The sequence below is a fragment of the Littorina saxatilis genome, linkage group LG3 (genome assembly GCF_037325665.1).
Source record: "Littorina saxatilis isolate snail1 linkage group LG3, US_GU_Lsax_2.0, whole genome shotgun sequence".
In the NCBI taxonomy this organism is placed as follows: domain Eukaryota; kingdom Metazoa; phylum Mollusca; class Gastropoda; order Littorinimorpha; family Littorinidae; genus Littorina; species Littorina saxatilis.
Window position 1 is genome coordinate 11569429 of NC_090247.1, and position 22626 is coordinate 11592054.

At 41.4% G+C, this 22626-nt stretch overlaps 2 protein-coding genes and 1 long non-coding RNA gene across 3 annotated transcripts in view; 2 read left to right on the forward strand and 1 right to left on the reverse strand.

Annotated features, from left to right (window-relative positions):
* The window catches only part of LOC138961621 (uncharacterized), a 177068-nt gene that overhangs the window by 35530 nt on the left and 118912 nt on the right, over nt 1–22626 (reverse strand). The gene's annotated exons all lie outside the window — the stretch shown is intronic.
* The window catches only part of LOC138961620 (uncharacterized), a 62674-nt gene that overhangs the window by 1017 nt on the left and 39031 nt on the right, over nt 1–22626 (forward strand). The gene's annotated exons all lie outside the window — the stretch shown is intronic.
* LOC138961615 (uncharacterized protein DDB_G0283697-like) lies at nt 1438–19733 on the forward strand. Its single transcript, XM_070333287.1, has 15 exons — nt 1438–3548; nt 4052–4196; nt 5911–5954; nt 6271–6496; nt 6968–7062; nt 7628–7853; nt 8315–8409; nt 8975–9200; nt 9662–9756; nt 10322–10547; nt 11009–11103; nt 11669–11894; nt 13094–13255; nt 13935–13978; nt 14898–19733. The coding sequence occupies exons 1-15, from the start codon at nt 3514–3516 to the stop codon at nt 17026–17028; spliced, it is 4071 nt and encodes a 1356-aa protein (XP_070189388.1). The 5' UTR covers nt 1438–3513; the 3' UTR covers nt 17029–19733.

Sequence of the window (22626 nt, forward strand, 5' to 3'; positions counted from 1 at the left end):
GATGCGTGACTGACATTGTTTGTGTATGAGGGTGGTGTTTGCATTGAAGGACAGCTTATCATCGATAACTGTGCCAAGATACTTATATTCAGTCACACGCTCAACAATCACACCATCAATCATCAGGTCAGGGACAGGGGCAGGGTTTCTTCTCTATCAGAAGTTCTTTGGTCTTACTTTGGTGACTTACTGACTACACTACAGTGTGTGCCTAACACTCTTCTGACAGTACTTTTACGCTTCAAATCCCTCTGTGTGTGCCAGTGCCGTATACAAGTATGCAATAGAAAATACCCAGCATGCCTCCCCCGAAATCGGCGTATGACGGTAGTAATTTTACGCTTCAAATCCCTCTGTGTGTGCCAGTGCCGTATGTATGCAATAGAAAATACCCAGCATGCCTCCCCCGAAATCGGCGTATGACGGTATGCTGCCTGAATGGCGGGATAAAAACGGTCATACACAAACAAATCCACTTGTGCTAAAACCATGAGTGAACGTGGGTTTCTAAGCCCAAGAACGAAGAAGAAAAGTATGGTGTGAAAAATGAGCCAATAGCTTTATTACATTTTTCAAACTTTTTTCTTCTGCTTTGTTGTTAGAATTAGAAATGGAAAAAGTTTAAGGGTCGCAGAAAATAAATAGGGTTGGTCAGATAACCTTAATCCAACCTACTTGAACGCTCTTTTTTTGCATCTCAGCTTGTGTGTAAGTGCATGCAACAGTTGTCACAAAATGTATGGAAACATGTGGTGGTGATGCAGAAATATATTACACAAAGATATTAGAGTATAAAACTTGATTACAAAGGGGCATCAATCATTGCTTACATTCATTGGCTCACGTAAGTGTAGCCTATGCGATGCTAACTTTTGTCTGTCTGTGCGTGCGTGCGTGCGTATGTATGTGTGTATGTCTGTGGTAGAAACTTTAACATTTTTGGCTAAACACCGAAATACTCATTTCACGTGGTTAATTTTCAAGCACCATCTTCAAATTATTGAAGCAATGATCAACATTGTGTCGGCATGTGTGTAGTTAAAGCGTGTATCCAAAGAAAACGGGTGGTGGGGGGTTTTGAAGGGGTACAAGCAGTCGACTGGTTTGTGTCGTGTTTGGTATGTTTGTTTGTTTGTTTGTTTGCTTAACGCCCAGCCGACCACGAAGGGCCATATCAGGGCGGTGCTGCTTTGACATTTAACGTGCGCCACACACAAGACAGAAGTCGCAGCACAGGCTTCATGTCTCACCCAGTCACATTATTCTGACACCGGACCAACCAGTCCTAGCACTCACCCCATAATGCCAGACGCCAGGCGGAGCAGCCACTAGATTGCCAATTTTAAAGTCTTAGGTATGACCCGGCCGGGGTTCGAACCCACGACCTCCCGATCACGGGGCGGACGCCTTACCACTAGGCCAACCGTGCCGGTTGTGTTTGGTATGTGGACGGCAGGTCAGGTGTCAAGATCAGGTCAGGGGTCGCGCGAAGGATTGTGGTCCAGTTCTCACCTCGCCGATTCGCCGGGGAAGACGATTTCATGTTGTTCGGTTTCTAAGCTCCAGAAAAGTAAATAAAGAAGATACCAAAGGGAGATTTCCTACAATTTGATAGATCTGCACAGCGTGTTTCCAATGTCCACGCGAGGAAGAGCTGTCGAAAGCGCGGCAGTCAGTGTCGATCTTGCAGCCGTATCCTGGTAAGTTCAGAGACAGATCTAGTGTCTTCCACTCTGATAACGTGTCACCTACTGTTAATCCGTTTTGTTTTAATTTCTTTTTATTTCAGCAGACACGGATGTCAAACACAGTGCTAGGCAGTCACCTCTAGTGAAATGAGTTGATCTAAAGTGCCTGTATTGTTTGGATGTCTTTGCTCGTGGTTCGATTTATGTGAATTTCAAGACTTGCAGTAGAGTCTCAAGTTAAGTTTACTCTGCCCGAAAAAAACTGTCCACCATTTACTTGAACATGCAGATATAAGGAAACGGAATGAATCTGTTCTCAAAGTCAAAATGATCACGATTTTTTCCTCAGATTCAAAACATGCACTGTCATGGTTTTGTCTGTACAATTTAGTAAGTCTTAAGTACTTTGCAACAACTTCCTTGAACGTGAAAGACAGTTTTTGAATGCTAGATCTGTATCGCGTTTCATTCCAGACTCGATCCTCTCTTTGATTGTAGATCTACTGTTTGCTGTTTACGCACTATCATATGATTCGCTATGTAACGTTTGGTAAGCTTACCTTGCAACAGCTTTCTTGTCTTTGTTGGCATTTCTGGCTGTGTTGACCATCAGAATTATTTTAAGAACCAGGCTGCTGCAGTCGACATGTTTCGCATATTGTAGGGTTACCATGCTGCATAGGTAAAGTGGCTTGTATAACCTGACTATTTTGTTTCAAAACACTGTTTATATTTGTGTAGGTTGTAGTCATCATAACTAATCGCATTTTGCCATTTGTTTCAGAAAGGAGGTTAACCTACAACAAGATCGACGCTATGTCAGATATATGCCTCAGCCACATGAAGACTTCCGAATTTAGATCTACTCGGCATGGTGACAAGTCTTGATGAAAAGTATAGGACTGAGGACAGCAGTGGAAAAAGTGCCCACATGGCAGGTACCTAACCCATTACCCTAGTCATTTTATCCGTTTGCCTTCTTTTGAAAATTATACATGGAGTTGATATGATGCGTTAGTTTTAACTGTGTGTGTGTGTGTGTGTGTGTGTGTGTGTGTGTGTGTGTGTGTGTGTGTGTGTGTGTGTGAGCATACAAAACCCACCAACCAGGTTTATGTATATGTTTCACACAGTACCAACTCGGGCAAAAAAACAAGTGGGTTCCAAATTTTGAAACCCAGTTGTTTTATTCTTGATTCGTAACAACCAGGTTCCAAACGACTCAGAGAACAAGTTTTAGCTTGTGACCCAGTTTATTAATTTTGCGTACCCGTGTGTGAGCGGAGTGTAACGCAAATTCAGCTTACTTTTTCACACACCGACGGGAGATAACTCTATTTTCGATCTAGTTCGCTCCCTTTCCAGCTACAAAATGGCGCGACCGGCTCCCCGCCAAAAGTAAGCTAATTTCTTTTTATATATTTTCTGTATTTGGAGTGTTTTTTTGCAATCATGATTGTTTGAATCTTTGAAAACTGTTTGTTTCTTGTTGTTGTCAATCTTTTCATGACACACTGCATGCGCATTTGCGCTGTTAGAGTAGTGAATAAGTGATTGAAATCTACTGCATGGTCAAACACTGACTGTCTGTTCCAATAATAAGAGAATGTGTAACTTGAAAATTGTTAAAGTATAAAAGTCCAGTTCGATTAGTCCATCGACTCCATGGCGTACATCCTAAGTATACCCTGGAGTAATTGTCACAGAAAGTTGATAGTTGGCACTGTTTTTCAAGTCCACTGCACATCGGTTTTTGTTGTTGTTTTGTTTTGTTTTTTGCAGATTGGGGAGGAGTGACTGTTTAACAGCGAACTCCATATTTGAGATGTTAAAGTTCCAAAAATTAATCCGAGATAAAAGGTAAGAACCTGACATAGGGATATACATTGTGTATTAAACACAAATGTCACAAACAGGACAAAGTGACACTTGTTTGTTGAACTGAAGGGTGCCTCTCAGTCTAAGTAGGAGCTCTACAAAACGGTAAACCACCAGCCAAGGAATGTTTTTATACAATAGGGCACAATAAAAATGCAATGAAACTTTCAGGGCTGCTGAAACGAACTCGCCCGGTCGCCCGAGGCGACTAAAAATCTGTTCGGGCGACCAAAACTTTTAAAAGCACTCGCCGACCGGCGATCAAATTGTTTCGTCGTTCGCTATTTCAGTATTTGCGGTTTAGGCACAGTGCATTTCAGTCACAGTGGAACTGAAGATGAGAGCTGTTTGCATACAGTTTGACAAAATTTTCTTTATCCACCTTCCATTGTGGATGGTGAAGCCTTTCGAACTTGTGACGCCAACAACTTGTTTGTCGCTCTTTGTGCCGTCACAAGTGCTTATGACTCGGTTACACGTTTCAGTGAAGGAAGCCAGAGTCCGTTGAGCCAAAATCAGAGTCGGTCTGCCCCGAGCCAGCCTGCTGCAAGCCAGTCTGGGTCGAGTCAATCCAGTCCAAAGCGTGGTGTGAAGAGACGACTCATCATCCAAGACAAGTCTTCTGATGAGGTGGGTGATAATGATACCGATCCATTCCACCTTCTGTCTGATGACGAGGGAACCAAGGTTTTAGACAATGAGAAGGTACCGTAAAAGTCGACCTATAAGCCGCGACTTTTTTCTAATGAACAGACCCCTGCGGCTTATAACCCAGTGCAGAATAAGTAGGAATTTCTTCTTTTTTCTGAAATTTTGTTAAAAATCAGGGGGTGCGGCTTGTATTCAGGTGCGTCTTATAGGCCAACTTTTACGGTATGTGTGCTTTTAATTTGTAAATTTTATGTAAATGCCTAGGTTTTTTTCTTTCTTTTAGATATGGGATATAAATGTCCTAAGTAATCGATTTTATAAATAGCCCTTGACGCAGGACAGGTTTGTGGATTCACTAAAAGGCGATGCAAAGATTTAGGCTAGATGACTATATAAAGAAATAGGGGTCATTCTCAGGACTATGGCCCAAAAACGTGACATGTATGGAAATTCAGAGTTTGAAAGTCAATATTTTGGAATACTCAAGTCAATACATTTTGTCTCTTGCTTTCTTAGTTGAAGCTCATGTCCATCTTTTACTGTAACATTCATACGCGCTTCTTCAACTGTCTAAAATGGATATATCTAACAAAATGCACCGAAAATTGCATGTCACAATTGTGGTTTCCACTATATCTCATGAATGTGTTTCGACTGTCACTTTTCAGTTTACAAAATGTGATTGCACCACTCTTTTTGAGCGCAATAAATTGTAATTCAAGAAACAGACCCTGCAACTAATTATTGTTGCAACAAATGATTTTTTTCCATCCATGTTTTTAAACGATGCTCAGTCGCAACAAAAGAAACTAAAAAAAGGGACATTGTCCTGAGAATGACCCATAGTAATAAACATATCTAACATATTATTTGAAACGGTTGAAATATATCGAATTAATCAACATAACGTGTACAACATTGTCATCAATTTCACATCGATTTTAAATTGATTTTTAAATTGATAATTTACAAAAATGTTGGGTTTTTTGGGTGTGTGTTTCTGTGTAGCCGTGTCGCTTTGAGCCCAGCGAGCGGTAGGTTAGCAAGCTGCCAGAGCGCAGAGAGAGAGCAGCGCGCGCTATAGAATAGGCCTATAATATTAATAATAATCTGTGCAGTTTTTTCTGCGGTTCTTAGAAAAAAAAGTTTTGTTTTGCTTTACAGTGGCCATTCCAACATCGTGTCTGTGCCGCAAAGCATCAATCGACAATTGGCACCAAAACGCTATGAGTCATTGACTCATTGGCCCCCTCAGATTAAATTTCAATGGGCCATGATTTCATTGATCATTTATATAACTTGAAGAACACCGCCACGTTCATTTGTCTGGCACACTTGATTTGGGGCCACCCCTCACGTTAACATTCTGAGTAGGATTACTGTCCTGACTCATGTTTTGGTACTTTTTAGTTCGCGCGGCATCCGATATAGTGCACTGCTAGTGTGGTGGCGCATTGATGCCGAAAATCGATGTACCATTCAACTCATGGCAATAGTTTTTGATGGATCAGTTTCAATTTATATACGTCAGTGGCATAGGGCACGCGAGTAGACTGATCCATGCATTGAAAATCAATTTGACAGGAAAATCAGACAACGTAGTCTTATCTAGCAGCACACCACACTCACAGCATGAACCTGATACATGTAACATGATTTGTAATATGCTTTTTGATTGATTTATTTTTTTCAGAATTCCAACAGTATTCAACACGCCAGCTGTTCTTCCAGAAATAGGTGAGGAGCACGAGTCAGAAATATTACCCCGAACACTATCTTTGATACCGGTAGGACCGAGAGATAAAAACGTGGGACAGAAAAAAAAGAAAAAAAAATTGATCCTAAAATTAAGACAGTCCTAAGTCCGTCGTGCAACTCTCTGCTGGGGACATGATATTTTTAACTTGCATGCAAAGCAAAAGAGAGTCTATGTACTGATCCTAGTTGTCCGTCTGTCTGTAAAAACTTTTAACGTTGGATCTTTCTCAGACAACAACTTGTTTGTCGCTCTTTGTGCCGTCACAAGTACTAATGACTCGGTTACATGTTTCAGTGAGGAAAGCCAGAGTCATCCTCCGATGAGCCAAAATCAGAGTCGGTCTGCTGCGAGCCAGCCTGCTGCAAACCAGTCTGGGTCGAGTCAATCCAGTCCAAAGCGTGGTGTGAAGAGACGACTCATCACCCAAGACGATTCTTCTGATGAGGAGGGTGATAATGATACAGATCCATTCCACCTTCTGTCTGATGACGAGGGAACCAAGGTTTCAGACAATGAGAAGGTATTTGTGCTTTTAATTTGTAAATGTAAATGCCTAGGTTTTTTTTCTTTCTTTTAGATATGGCATAGAAATGTCCTAAGTAATAATAATAATATGTGCAGCTTTTTTCTGCGGTTCTTAGAAAAAACGTTTTGTATCAGGTTCATGCTGCGAGTGTGGTGTGCTGCTAGATAAGACTACGTTGTCTGATTTTCATGTCAAATTGATTTTCAATGCATGGATCAGTCTACTCGCAGGCCCTGTGTCACTGACGTATATAAATTCAAACTGCTCCATCAAAAACTATTGCCATGAGTTGAGTGCTCCAGTCAAAAGGTGGGTGAGGTGGGGGGAGGGGGAAGGGGGCTTCTACTGGAAGAGTTGTATCTTGATGCCAAAAATCGATGTACCATTCAACTCATTGCAATAGTTTTTGATGGATCCATGTAACATGATTTGTAATATGCTTTTTGATTGATTTATTTTTTTCAGAATTCCAAACCGCAAACAGTGAGCCAATCCAGTCCAAAGCGTTTTCAGAATTCCAACAGTATTCAACACGCCAGCTGTTCTTCTTCCAGAAATAGGTGAGGAGCACGAGTCAGAAATATTACCCCAAACACTATCTTTGCTAAGGTCCTGCAGCGAGTTGCACGACGGACTTAGGACTGTCCTAATTTTAGGACTATAAAAATGGACACGCTTTTCTTGGTTAACAGTAAAGAAAACGTTATTATAAGTCGACCACAGTGGCTTTTAGGCACTTTGAACAATGCCAGCAGCAAGCACAGGTACGAACAGATTAAATCCTACCGGTAGGACCGAGAGAAAAAACCGATCCTAAAATTAAGACAGTCCTAAGTCCGTCGTGCAACTCGCTGCTGGGGACATGATATTTTTAACTTGCCTGCAAAGCAAAAGAGAGTCTATGTACTGACCCTAGTTGTCCGTCTGTCTGTAAAAACTTTTAACGTTGGATCTTTCTCAGACACTATTAAAAGTCTATCAACACCCATTGTGACATGCTAGTGTATGATCACAAGACCTCAAAACACCTTTAATTGGGGAAGCCTTTCGAACTTGTGATGCCAACAACTTGTTTGTCGCTCTTTGTGCCGTCCCAAGTACTTATGACTCGGTTACACGTTTCAGTGAGGGAAGTCAGAGTCATCCTCCGTTGAGCCAAAATCACAGTCGGTCTGCTCCGAGCCAGCCTGCTGCAAGCCAGTCTGGGTCGAGCCAATCCAGTCCAAAGCGTGGTGTGAAGAGACGACTCATCATCCAAGACGATTCTTCTGATGAGGAGGGTGATAATGATACAGATCCATTCCACCTTCTGTCTGATGACGAGGGAACCAAGGTTTCAGACAATGAGAAGGTATGTGTGCTTTTAATTTGTAAATGTAAATGCCTAGGTTTTTTTCTTTCTTTTAGATATGGCATAGAAATGTCCTAAGTAATAATAATAATATGTGCAGCTTTTTTCTGCGGTTCTTAGAAAAAACGTTTTGTATCAGGTTCATGCTGCGAGTGTGGTGTGCTGCTAGATAAGACTACGTTGTCTGATTTTCATGTCAAATTGATTTTCAATGCATGACTCGCAGGCCCTGTGTCACTGACGTATATAAATTCAAACTGCTCCATCAAAAACTATTGCCATGAGTTGAGTGCTCCAGTCAAAAGGTGGGTGAGGTGGGGGGAGGGGGGAGGGGGCTTGTACTGGAAGAGTTGTATCTTGATGCCAAAAATCGATGTACCATTCAACTCATTGCAATAGTTTTTGATGGATCCATGTAACATGATTTGTAATATGCTTTTTGATTGATTTATTTTTTTCAGAATTCCAAACCGCAAACAGTGAGCCAATCCAGTCCAAAGCGTTTTCAGAATTCCAACAGTATTCAACACGCCAGCTGTTCTTCTTCCAGAAATAGGTGAGGAGCACGAGTCAGAAATATTACCCCAAACACTATCTTTGCTAAGGTCCTGCAGCGAGTTGCACGACGGACTTAGGACTGTCCTAATTTTAGGACTATAAAAATGGACACACTTTTCTTGGTTAACAGTAAAGAAAACGTTATTATAAGTCGACCACAGTGGCTTTTAGGCACTTTGAACAATGCCAGCAGCAAGCACAGGTACGAACAGATTAAATCCTACCGGTAGGACCGAGAGAAAAAACCGATCCTAAAATTAAGACAGTCCTAAGTCCGTCGTGCAACTCGCTGCTGGGGACATGATATTTTTAACTTGCCTGCAAAGCAAAAGAGAGTCTATGTACTGACCCTAGTTGTCCGTCTGTCTGTAAAAACGTTTAACGTTGGATCTTTCTCAGACACTATTAAAAGTCTATCAACACCCAATGTGACATGCTAGTGTATGATCACAAGACCTCAAAACACCTTTAATTGGGGAAGCCTTTCGAACTTGTGATGCCAACAACTTGTTTGTCGCTCTTTGTGCCGTCCCAAGTACTTATGACTCGGTTACACGTTTCAGTGAGGGAAGTCAGAGTCATCCTCCGTTGAGCCAAAATCACAGTCGGTCTGCTCCGAGCCAGCCTGCTGCAAGCCAGTCTGGGTCGAGTCAATCCAGTCCAAAGCGTGGTGTGAAGAGACGACTCATCATCCAAGACGATTCTTCTGATGAGGAGGGTGATAATGATACAGATCCATTCCACCTTCTGTCTGATGACGAGGGAACCAAGGTTTCAGACAATGAGAAGGTATGTGTGCTTTTAATTTGTAAATGTAAATGCCTAGGTTTTTTTCTTTCTTTTAGATATGGCATAGAAATGTCCTAAGTAATAATAATAATATGTGCAGCTTTTTTCTGCGGTTCTTAGAAAAAACGTTTTGTATCAGGTTCATGCTGCGAGTGTGGTGTGCTGCTAGATAAGACTACGTTGTCTGATTTTCATGTCAAATTGATTTTCAATGCATGACTCGCAGGCCCTGTGTCACTGACGTATATAAATTCAAACTGCTCCATCAAAAACTATTGCCATGAGTTGAGTGCTCCAGTCAAAAGGTGGGTGAGGTGGGGGGAGGGGGGAGGGGGCTTCTACTGGAAGAGTTGTATCTTGATGCCAAAAATCGATGTATCATTCAACTCATTGCAATAGTTTTTGATGGATCCATGTAACATGATTTGTAATATGCTTTTTGATTGATTTATTTTTTTCAGAATTCCAAACCGCAAACAGTGAGCCAATCCAGTCCAAAGCGTTTTCAGAATTCCAACAGTATTCAACACGCCAGCTGTTCTTCTTCCAGAAATAGGTGAGGAGCACGAGTCAGAAATATTACCCCAAACACTATCTTTGCTAAGGTCCTGCAGCGAGTTGCACGACGGACTTAGGACTGTCCTAATTTTAGGACTATAAAAATGGACACGCTTTTCTTGGTTAACAGTAAAGAAAACGTTATTATAAGTCGACCACAGTGGCTTTTAGGCACTTTGAACAATGCCAGCAGCAAGCACAGGTACGAACAGATTAAATCCTACCGGTAGGACCGAGAGAAAAAACCGATCCTAAAATTAAGACAGTCCTAAGTCCGTCGTGCAACTCGCTGCTGGGGACATGATATTTTTAACTTGCCTGCAAAGCAAAAGAGAGTCTATGTACTGACCCTAGTTGTCCGTCTGTCTGTAAAAACGTTTAACGTTGGATCTTTCTCAGACACTATTAAAAGTCTATCAACACCCAATGTGACATGCTAGTGTATGATCACAAGACCTCAAAACACCTTTAATTGGGGAAGCCTTTCGAACTTGTGATGCCAACAACTTGTTTGTCGCTCTTTGTGCCGTCCCAAGTACTTATGACTCGGTTACACGTTTCAGTGAGGGAAGTCAGAGTCATCCTCCGTTGAGCCAAAATCACAGTCGGTCTGCTCCGAGCCAGCCTGCTGCAAGCCAGTCTGGGTCGAGTCAATCCAGTCCAAAGCGTGGTGTGAAGAGACGACTCATCATCCAAGACGATTCTTCTGATGAGGAGGGTGATAATGATACAGATCCATTCCACCTTCTGTCTGATGACGAGGGAACCAAGGTTTCAGACAATGAGAAGGTATGTGTGCTTTTAATTTGTAAATGTAAATGCCTAGGTTTTTTTCTTTCTTTTAGATATGGCATAGAAATGTCCTAAGTAATAATAATAATATGTGCAGCTTTTTTCTGCGGTTCTTAGAAAAAACGTTTTGTATCAGGTTCATGCTGCGAGTGTGGTGTGCTGCTAGATAAGACTACGTTGTCTGATTTTCATGTCAAATTGATTTTCAATGCATGACTCGCAGGCCCTGTGTCACTGACGTATATAAATTCAAACTGCTCCATCAAAAACTATTGCCATGAGTTGAGTGCTCCAGTCAAAAGGTGGGTGAGGTGGGGGGAGGGGGGAGGGGGCTTCTACTGGAAGAGTTGTATCTTGATGCCAAAAATCGATGTATCATTCAACTCATTGCAATAGTTTTTGATGGATCCATGTAACATGATTTGTAATATGCTTTTTGATTGATTTATTTTTTTCAGAATTCCAAACCGCAAACAGTGAGCCAATCCAGTCCAAAGCGTTTTCAGAATTCCAACAGTATTCAACACGCCAGCTGTTCTTCTTCCAGAAATAGGTGAGGAGCACGAGTCAGAAATATTACCCCAAACACTATCTTTGCTAAGGTCCTGCAGCGAGTTGCACGACGGACTTAGGACTGTCCTAATTTTAGGACTATAAAAATGGACACGCTTTTCTTGGTTAACAGTAAAGAAAACGTTATTATAAGTCGACCACAGTGGCTTTTAGGCACTTTGAACAATGCCAGCAGCAAGCACAGGTACGAACAGATTAAATCCTACCGGTAGGACCGAGGGAAAAAAACGATCCTAAAATTAAGACAGTCCTAAGTCCGTCTTGCAACTCGCTGCTGGGTACATGATATTTTTAACTTGCCTGCAAAGCAAAAGAGAGTCTATGTACTGACCCTAGTTGTCCGTCTGTCTGTAAAAACTTTTAACGTTGGATCTTTCTCAGACACTATTAAAAGTCTATCAACACCCAATGTGACATGCTAGTGTATGATCACAAGACCTCAAAACACCTTTAATTGGGGAAGCCTTTCGAACTTGTGATGCCAACAACTTGTTTGTCGCTCTTTGTGCCGTCCCAAGTACTTATGACTCGGTTACACGTTTCAGTGAGGGAAGTCAGAGTCATCCTCCGTTGAGCCAAAATCACAGTCGGTCTGCTCCGAGCCAGCCTGCTGCAAGCCAGTCTGGGTCGAGCCAATCCAGTCCAAAGCGTGGTGTGAAGAGACGACTCATCATCCAAGACGATTCTTCTGATGAGGAGGGTGATAATGATACCGATCCATTCCACCTTCTGTCTGATGACGAGGGAACCAAGGTTTCAGACAATGAGAAGGTATGTGTGCTTTTAATTTGTAAATGCCTAGGTTTTTTTTTTTCTTTTAGATATGGCATATAAATGTCCTAAGAATTAATAATAATATGTGCAGCTTATTTTTTGCGGTTCTTAGAAAAAACGTTTTGTTTTGCTTTACAGTGGCCATTCTGGTTCGCCACCAACATTTTGTCTGTGCCGCAAAGCATCAATCGACAATTGGCACCAAAACGCTATGGGTCATTGACTCATTAGCCCCGTCAGATTAAATTTCAATGGGCCATGATTTCATTGGTCATTTTTATAACTTGAAGAACACCGCCACGTTCATTTGTCTGGCACACTTGATTTCGGGCCACCCCTCACGTTAACATTCTGAGTAGGATTTTCGGTTTCGGTACTTTTTAGTTCGGGCGGCATCCAATTTAGTGCATTGCTAGTGTGGTGGCGCATTGATAATAATAATATAATAATAAGGAGATTTATATCGCGCTCATATCTCACCGCAAGGCGACTCAAGGCGCACTCGTACACATTTATACACATGCTCACGCAAGGCTTTCACTCCAACAATCAACCAAAAACCAACCATAACAACAAACACATTAGGAAAAAGCGGGGGGAGTGGTGCCGAGCCACACATCACTACGGACATCCCCGGGGGGGGTGGGGTGGCAAGCCAGACATCATTACCTCACCCCCGGGAGGGGTTGTTGGGGGGGGGGGAGAGGGGGTGCCGAGCCAGACATCACTCTACGGACACCCCCGGGAGGGATGGGTGGGGGGGGGGTGGGAGAGGGGGTGCCGAGCCAGACATCACTAAGGACACCCCCGGGAGGGATGGGTGGGGGAGGGGTGCTGAGCCAAGCATCACATCGGGCACCACCGGGGTCCCTGGGAGGGCCAATAGTAGGGCCAAAAGTGCTCCAGTCAGGGTTTTGGGGAGGGGGGGGGGGGGGGGGGTACTGGAAGAGTTGTGTCTTGATGCCGAAAATCGATGTACCATTCAACTCATGGCAATAGTTTTTGATGGGTCAGTTTGAATTTATATACGTCAGTGGCATAGGGCGCGCGAGTAGACTGATCCATGCATTGAAAATCAATTTGACATGAAAATCAGACAACGTAGTCTTATCTAGCAGCACACCACACTCACAGCATGAACCTGATACATGTAACATGATTTGTAATATGCTTTTTGATTGATTTATTTTTTTTAGAATTCCAAACCGCAAACAGCGAGCCAATCCAGTCCAAAGCGTGGTGTGAAGAGACGACTCGTCATCCAAGACGATTCTTCTGATGAGGAGGGTGATAATAATACCAATCCATTCCACCTTCTGTCTGATGACGAGGGAACCAAGGTTTCAGACAATGAGAAGGTATGTGTGCTTTTAATTTGTAAATGTAAATGCCTAGGTTTTTTTCTTCTTTTACATTAGGCATATAAATGTCCTTAATAATAATAATATGTGCAGTTTTTTCTGCGATTCTTAGAAAAAAACGTTTTGTTTTGCTTTACAGTGGCCATTCTGGTTCGCCAACAACATCTTGTCTGTGCCGCAAAGCATCAATCGACAATTGGCACCAAAACGCTATGGGTCATTGACTCATTGGCCCCCTCAGATTACATTTCTATGGGCCATGATTTCGTTAGTCATTTATATATCTTGAAGAACACCGCACGTTCATTTGTCTGGCACACTTGATTTGGGGCCACCCCTCACGTTAACATTCTGAGTAGGATTACTGTCCAGACTCATGTTTTGGTACTTTTTAGTTCGCGCGGCATCCGATATAGTGCACTGCTAGTGTGGTGGCGCATTGATGCCGAAAATCGATGTACCATTCAACTCATGGCAATAGTTTTTGATGGATCAGTTTCAATTTATATAAGTCAGTGACAGGGCGCGCGAGTAGACTGATCCATGCATTGAAAATCAATTTGACATGAAAATCAGACAACGTAGTCTTATCTAGCAGCACACCACACTCACAGCATGAACCTGATACATGTAACATGATTTGTAATATGCTTTTTGATTGATTTATTTTTTTCAGAATTCCAACAGTATTCAACACGCCAGCTGTTCTTCCAGAAATAGGTGAGGAGCATGAGTCAGAAATATTACCCCGAACACCTCTTGTAAATACTGTACAGTCATGTAAATATCTTGTACAGTCATGTCGGTTGTCGGCTTGTCTGTCGATTGACTGTGTTGTTGTTTCTGGTACGTGCTGAAGCGTGCGCATGCGGATGAAAGGTGAGTTATTGTAGGCTGCGCTAGCAGTCTATGTATATGAGATAGACGCATTATAAATATCCTAATTATTATTATTATTATTGACTCACATGCGAAGCAAAAGTGAGTCTATGTACTCGCCCGTGTCGTCCGTCCGGGCGGGCGGGCGTAGAAAACTTTAAAATGTTGGACTTTTCTCGGACACTACTAAACCTAGAAACACCAAATCTGGCATGATGGTGTATGCTGACAAGGCCTGAAGAAACATACATTGTCACTTGACCTTGCATCAAGGTCAAGGTCACAGGGGCGTTAAATGTTGTCTCAAAAACAGTCATTTATCACATTTTCTCAATTTTCTCCCATGTTATTGTAGTGCACTTGAAAACGGTGAAAATTTGATATAAGGAAAACGGTCAAATTGACATGTTGCTCACACATTTTTATCAGTAAACTTTTGTGTATGGAATTTCTTTGATGAATGTGATAGTATTAAAAAGACCAAATAAAAAATAATGGTTTAGAATAATAAATAAAATTATTTCAGTGTGAACAGCAGATTCATGAACCATAAGCCTAATACAGAGACATATTATGTCACTATGACCTCACTTCCTGTCAATATGGCCGCTTTCCTTGCTCTGTTGGATTTCAAAATGAAATGAAATCAGGATTTAGAAGATATTTACCAGCCCCTTAGCTTTATTCATTATTGTAAAAGCATGTGAGACGTGTGGGCCTTGCCCTTCTTGTTATTATTATAATTTGAATTTTTTTCCAGGTGTTCTACTTCCAGCAGTAGATGTTCACCATCAGCATCAGCTGTTTCCGACAGCTGTAACACAGATTCTGATGAGAGTACAGAGTATCCAGCCTTACAAAAAGCAAATGTGGGGAAGGAGGTTGGTAAAGGGTCCAAAAAGCATTGTTGTATGTATTGTGAAAAGTTCAATACCAAAATGTCTACACACTTGCAGAGGGTACACAAAGATGAGGTACAGGTTGCCCAAATCCTAGCACTGAAAAAAGGTGACCCCAAACGCAGACAGGCATTCATTCAACTGCAGGATCAAGGAGACTTTAATCACAACGTGCGAGTGCTATCCAATAAACAGAAGGGTTCTCAGGAAGCAAATTTAATTCTAAAGTACCAACAACAAAAGAGCAACAGAGCCCAGTCTGACTATTTGGCTTGTCCACACTGCAAAGCATTGTATCAAAAACACTTTTTGTCCAGACATGAAACACGCTGTGCACAGAAAGTTGATGGGAAAAAAATGAAGAGGGGACAGTGTTCCTTTGTAGGACGGATGCTGCTGCCATTGCCTGAAAACGTGAGTGAAGGCTTCTTCAAGGCAGTGATTGCAAGAATGAGAGATGACGACATTGCCAGGATCGTCAAGGGGGATTCTCTCATATTGAAGTATGGTGAAAGAGTTTTCATGAGAAGAGACACTGAAGAACATACTTCAGCTCAAGTCAGTTCACGTCTTCGAGAACTCGCCAGGCTTGTTCAGGTTTTGAGACAGAACACACACATGAACATTTCCAGACTGTCGCAGGCTTTGGATCCTGAACATTTCGATGTTTTGATAGCAGCCGTTCGCAGTCTTGGCCAATACAGTGGTTCTTCCAACATGTGCAAGAAAGGGTCATTAGTGTTGAAAGTGGGGCACAGTTTGAGGAAATGCAATCAGATTGCCAGAGCTGAGGCAATAAAAAACAACGACAAGGAGTCTTTGGACAAAAGCCAGAGATTTGAATCTCTTTTTGAAAGTGATTGGTTTGATCGTGTATCAGCATCTGCAAACCAGTCTGTCCAGCGGGCAAGAATGAACAAACCGAAACTGCTACCCTCATTGGACGACGTGGAAAAGGTGAATCTCCTGGTGGAGAAAGATCTCAAATCTGAAGATTATCCAGTTTTGGCCAAAGCAGTTCTGGTCAGTGTCACGGTGTTCAACCGCAAGCGTGGGGGTGAAGTTCAACGGATGAAAGTTAAAGACTTTGAGAAGGTTAGGAATTCAAAAATGTCGACTCCTGATCCTCTTGTACTCCAGAACCTGACAGCCTCAGAAAAAAAGCTGGTGAAAGTGTTGCATCGTGTGGAGATCAGGGGCAAGTTTAACAGGCCGGTGCCAATTCTGTTGACGCCACTGATGGTAGAGAGCATCAAGCGACTGCTTGCTATTCGAGGACTGCTGGGGTTAGTCAGTCAATACCTTTTTGTCTCAGAATCAGGAGAAAAACCGTATCGGGGGACAAAGGCTATCAAAGACTATGCTGTCAAAGCCAAGGTCTCAGATACATGTCTTTTCACTGCCACACATTTGCGCAAACAGCTGGCAACGCTCAGCCAAGCAATGGCAATTTCGAAATTCAATCAGGATCAGTTGGCCACATTTTTAGGCCATGACATTCGGGTGCACAGGGGCATATATCGCCAACCGCTTGAAGTCATTGAAAAATCGAAAGTCGCAAGTTTCCTGTTCAGAGTGAACAAAGGGATATCTGTGAATCTGAAGGATTTGCCTAGCAATGAAGACGAAGACATTGATGTTGACAGTTCAGATTCGGAAGAAGAGAAATCAATTGAGGGCAGCAAACAGAAATCACAAGAAGATTCTCAGACTTGCAACAAACGAGTTTCTCCACAGGGCAGTCAGAAAAAAACCTTGCAGATTGAACGACGGTACACAAAGAAAACAAGGCGCACAGTCCAAAAAAGAAGGGACTGGACAAAAGAAGAAAAAAATGCTGTCCACAGGCAGCTTGCCCACTGCATCACCATGAATCGTATCCCAAAGAAAGAAGATGCTGAGTCCGCTTTGGAGGCAGAGCCAGTGGCACTCAGGCACCGATCCTGGAAAGACATTAAGTACTGGGTTTACAACTATTTGAAGACAAACTGAGTGCAAGGACTCCCTCTCCACAAATACTCCTGCAGACCGTTTAGACCAGTACAAACCGTAGTGACCCTCCAAATACAGTGAATCTCGCTTATAAGAGCCCCAGCTTTCAAGAGCCCTCCCGGATCCCGCTTATAAGAGCCAAAGGGGCTGGGACTTTTCTTCTTTGGCATGCTCATTTCCTCCCGCTTACAATACAATACAAAACAATAAACTTTATTAATCTCTAAAAGAGAAATTACGTTGCTGAGCTTTTTTGCTTGCCCTCCGCTTATAGGAGTCGTTTATTGGACGGATGTGGCTCTTGTAAGCGGGATCCACTGTAGCACCAACAAGCAAGTTTTTGTTAGCAACGAAGGATGTTACTTATCAGGCCTGATATTGTCCGCATTTTGACCTGTTTTCGACCTCGGTTTACCTTCTGGACTATGTATAAAAGTGACACCTGATGCACAAGTAAGAAGTCATTCAATTTATTCCAAAGTATGTGTTCAGGTACGACGTTTTGACAGTTGTGGGATTCCTAAGACGACCAACTTAACTCTTAACAGTTCTCGGGTTTTGGGGTTTTCCCTTTACGTGTTATCACTTGCATACTTCAAAGCCAAACTTGAACCGCAAGAATAGAAGAAAAACTAACAAAATATATACTGTTTGAAAGAATATTGAATACTGAATTCAAAACATAAAAACATGAAACCGAAAAGTTGAAATCACATGTTTCATTCTATTAAAACAATGCAAAATCTGGTGGCGATTTCCTGCCTTTTTCTCTGTTGGCTGAACATCACTATGAAGGAATTTTTTTCATTATCACACAATTTCTCTTATTTTCTTATCATATGTCTGCTCTTATGTGTCCTTGACAATCTGCATTTACATTTTTTAGAATTTTACTGTAAATAATTAAACTAAACCGTTACGCGCTAACCTTCAACCCTCGGTCTTTTTTTCGATAGCGGACAGCTTTTAGGCTAAGAGAGCCACAGCAGGTGCCCGAAATTAACGAAACTTACACAGGCTAGTCTAGAAATGGTTCAAGGTGACTGAGGGGGTGAAACATAGAACGTTCTATTGCGCATATGGCGTAGAAAATAAATTAATGCGCCCTCCAAGTTATCTGTCAACACTGAATCATCAGTCACATAGGGCACCTTGCAAAAAGTTCTATACTCATCTTATCTTTGGACAGATTATCACCAAAAGTGAACTGCTGACCACTAATACATTGTTTGAGGCGACCGTATCGCCAAAACCTCCCAGGTTGTTCATCTTTTTAAGAAACATAGCATTAGTCACAAAGGCATGGACATCAATATCACGGCAACTAATTCAATGCGTTAGTGACGTCAGAAAAAAAAGCACAGCACATGTAATTACAATGTAAACTTTTAGTTCTTGCTACAATGGTTCCTCAGAAGGTCAAGCTTGAAACTGGTAACATTAGAATTGTACTAAAGTGCACCAGTTTTGAAACAGAAGCCTCTGAAGTACCATCGAATGTCTATATACGATGCCTTACTGAGTGAACTGGTAAGAGTTAAGGGGACGGGGGAGGCTCAGGTCTAAATCAGTAGTTTACTGGTAAAAGTTAGTGTTTATGATAAGTATGACTGTGCAGGTAGTACTTGGCGCAAAAAAATCAGTACATGTCTTGGTGAAAGCTACCGTTACTATGGAAACATTGACTGCTGTAATAAGAGGCATCTTTTATTGTTGCAGCATAAAACATCCATACATACATCCATAATATAATTTCTCGCTATCCCACTACTCCTGGAACGTTTGCCACCTTTGCATACTCTAAAAATTAAGTATCCTCCCAACTGGTACGCTTGGAATCCACACACGTTGCAAGAAATTAGTATTTTAACATTTTCAAACGTAGTAAGGCTCTTGACACTAATATTAGACCCTCTCCCTTCTAACCAAACAGACGTAATCGTTTTGGTTTTGAATCCACTGAACCGCAGGTGTACAAACATCGTGTAGCAAGCAAAAAAATGTTGTTAGTGAAAAAAGATTTATTTATTGTGGCATACCCTTTGGGGTTGTTGTTTTTTTGCCACCAAAAATGTTGGAAGTACACTGGCCTGTGCATGACCACAGCTCGTCATACGTCAATAAACAAGTGTATTTCTTTTTTGTCGGCCTGTGTATTTCTTTTTTTTGTCGGCCTGTACCTTCCCAGCGAGTCTCATGAAAGTGGCATACAGACAGAACAACACCTAGACACTGCTTTACAAGAATACACAGTCACTTTATTTCAATTGAAAATAAGGCCGACAGTACACATTTTTAAAAATAGTAAAACAAGACAACTGCACAGTGTGAGTCAAAGTTATACTGAAAAGTTACACTAAATGGCACAGGACGACCACTAAAACTACCCAGCAAAATAACCTTGTCATTAGGCAAAGTACAGTCTACAAACGTGGATCAATACACATCAATCACATAAATCTAAGACACAGTGACATTTAATTGGTCACTATAACGGAGACTGGTGTAATAATACATCAAATTTCAATGATTATGCCTGATATTGCATGAGCTTCAAGACAATGCACCACTTTTCTTTAAAACATTTACTTCTAAAAGTCATTTTGGATTAAATTTTCATACCTGTAATTAAATAATAAATAAATACATGTGTGTGAAGAAAATATGTCCGCAATTTTGAAAATGCCTGTCTGTAAAACTAAAAAGTGAAAAAAATTGAAATTGTTCCTCAGCTTTGTCGTACCCTGCACACACACACACAATCCTTACACAAGCATCTTTTTTCCCCCGGCGCTGTTCATGGTGATGCAGTGTGCTACGGGGGAAAGGTGCACATTTAATGATGTACTAATTGTGTGTACATGTATGGATATGAGTGTGTGGCCTGTTCTATGGACCGGAGTTTTGTAAACGTGGTTGTGGGGTTAGCAAATGTTTGACTATTGGTACTATTATTAATCAGGGACGTATATCACAGGGTCTGATATACGTCCCTGTATTAGTACAGTGCTTTTCGTCTGCTGCTATTTGTTGATAGTACTGTGTATGTGGATGGCACTGTGCGGTCTGTTCCCAGCTGAAAAAAATGAAAAAGTATTGTATTGTGGTTTTTGCTGGTTCTTGAGTTTTTAATATTGTTGAAATGTATCATGGACTTCTTGCGCAAAGATTTTTTTTTTTTTTTTTTGTGGGGGGGGGGGGGGGGGGGGGGGGGATTCTTGGCAGGATGCTTGTGGTTTGTCATACAGTTGCGAAATAAGACAGGGGTGGGGGTGTTGAGGGTTGTAAGGATGCTTTATGAACTGTTATCAGTTTTATGTGATTATTATTATTGTCTTCTGTTGTGGTATTGTATTATTAAGTATTACTACATGTATTGTTTGGTGCTTTTTGTATTACTGTACTGCTTTGCGGCGTTTACCGTACATCATTTTTTTTAAGCTTAGAAGACAGGCATTAGTGGGCTTGAATGTGTGCTTGAGTGCGCGAGCATATGGATTTCCATTTGGATGTGTAAGTGGGAAGAGTATGTCGACTGAAGATGGACATATGTTATACGGATGTTACTCTGATCTCCCTCTCTGTCCTCTTCTCATCAGATCTAGCGTGAATTCGCTGTTGTGTTATTGTTATCGCTATTATTATTGTTGTTATTATATTATTACTTCTGTTCTGCATTTTGATTGTTCTTAATTTTTTTTTATTGAATTCTTTGCTTTCTGTTTGTTTACCTTGTATGATGTGCCCGTGTCTGTTTTTCCCCCTTTTTTATTTCCATCTAGTCTACGCATGCATGTGTCCTTCTCCATTTTGAGTATATTGTCAGTGACTGGGTGCTTTGATTATAGTTATCTCATCTTATATCGTCGGTGGAAGTCGGATACCTCGTATCTCATTTTTTGCAGTTTTGAGAAAATCAAGAAAAACTGTTTTAAAAAATCAGTTCATTGCAAATCTGTGATTGGTTTGCGTTAGTGCATAGGTTACCTCTTCAGGAGTTGTGTTATACGGATAATTACTTGCCACATTAAAATAACGAACACTCATGCACAGATACGAGGTTTCTGATACTACACACTGAAAGAGACGTGCAGTTACAAGGCGGTAAGAGCGATACGAGGTTTCGTCACACAAGGATAAACGCACTTCATACAAAGGTGCAGTTACAAGGTTTTGACAGAAAGATGGGTAAAAAAATAATGAATTAGAAGGCGCGAAAGTCCGTTTTCGCACCAAAAGTGAGTTACGAGGTATCCGACTTCCACCGACGATATTATGCTTACTGTTTGTACCCATGTTATGTTAAACAACAGATAAATAAATCAAAAAAAAGTATTGTGTTGTAGTTGGGTTTTTAATTTTGTTGTAAGGTATCATGCCACATAAATTCCCTGTATTGTTATCGCTATTATTGTTTTATCAGTACTATTATTATTATAAATGCATGCAAGTATTATTGCTTCTGCATTTTGATGGTTCTTAATATTTTTATTTTTTTGTTATTGGATTCTTTGCTTTTTGTTTGTTTACATTATATGCTGCACCTATGGAGTGTTTCTTCGCTTAAAGGCCAACACCAAAAGAATTTTTGTCCTGAGCGACCTAAACTTGAACCCGTCGTATTATTGCATGTCTGTTACTTCGTGCTGCACGCAAAAATTGAGCGACTTCCTTGCCGCGTGGATGACGAAGCTGTTTTATTCTGTGACTGAAAACACTGCAGTGCGTGCAGTTGTATTATGTGGGTTCGACACTGGCACACACAACACACACACTCACACACACACAGGCACGCACTAGCTCACACACACACACGCAACACACACACACCCGCTCGGCTTTTTTGTCCCCTCTGCCTCACTGATTTGGTGTTTGTGTTTATTTCGTCATTATTTTGTTAGTAAATAGTGAACATTGCTTCAATGCCGAAGCAAAAACATCATTATTGGGTGTAATGTGTACAATTTTAAAACCCCGAAATATCGTATTACATAGTCTCCCCCGAAATCGGCGTATGCTGCCTGAATGGCGGGGTAAAAAACGGTCATACACGTAAAAATCCACTCGTGCTAAAAACTATGGGTGAACCGTGGGAGTCTAAGCCCATGAACGAAGAAGAAGAAGATGAATTACATAGTAATTTGACAGCAGTTCAAATGTGTACATTAACCAGTTCCATTCAGAAGACTTTCAGGTCTTTGTAACTGATTTCTGGCCAGGAATTATCACGCTTTTCATGTTCATTCGTTTCCTGTGACACAACAAACCAGCAAAGTGTGTGTGTGTGTGTGTGTGTGATGTGGGTGCATGTGAACTGTGGTGTGTGTGTGTGTGTGTGTGTTGTGTGGTTGTGGTGGTGTGTGTGTGGTGTGTGTCTGTATGTGTGTGTGTGTGTCTTTGGTTATATCGGTTTTTGTTGTTGTGATGGTACGTAACAAAATGGTAGTCAGTATAATTATAACGTTTGCCCATACTCATCTCCCGTGAAATATCAAACAGAGTTCGAAGTTTCAGTTGTCAATCTGTTATAGTAATGATTTGTTTTCCAATACGTTTTGTCTTTCTTTCCTTGTCCTGGTTTGTTTTACAATTACAGAT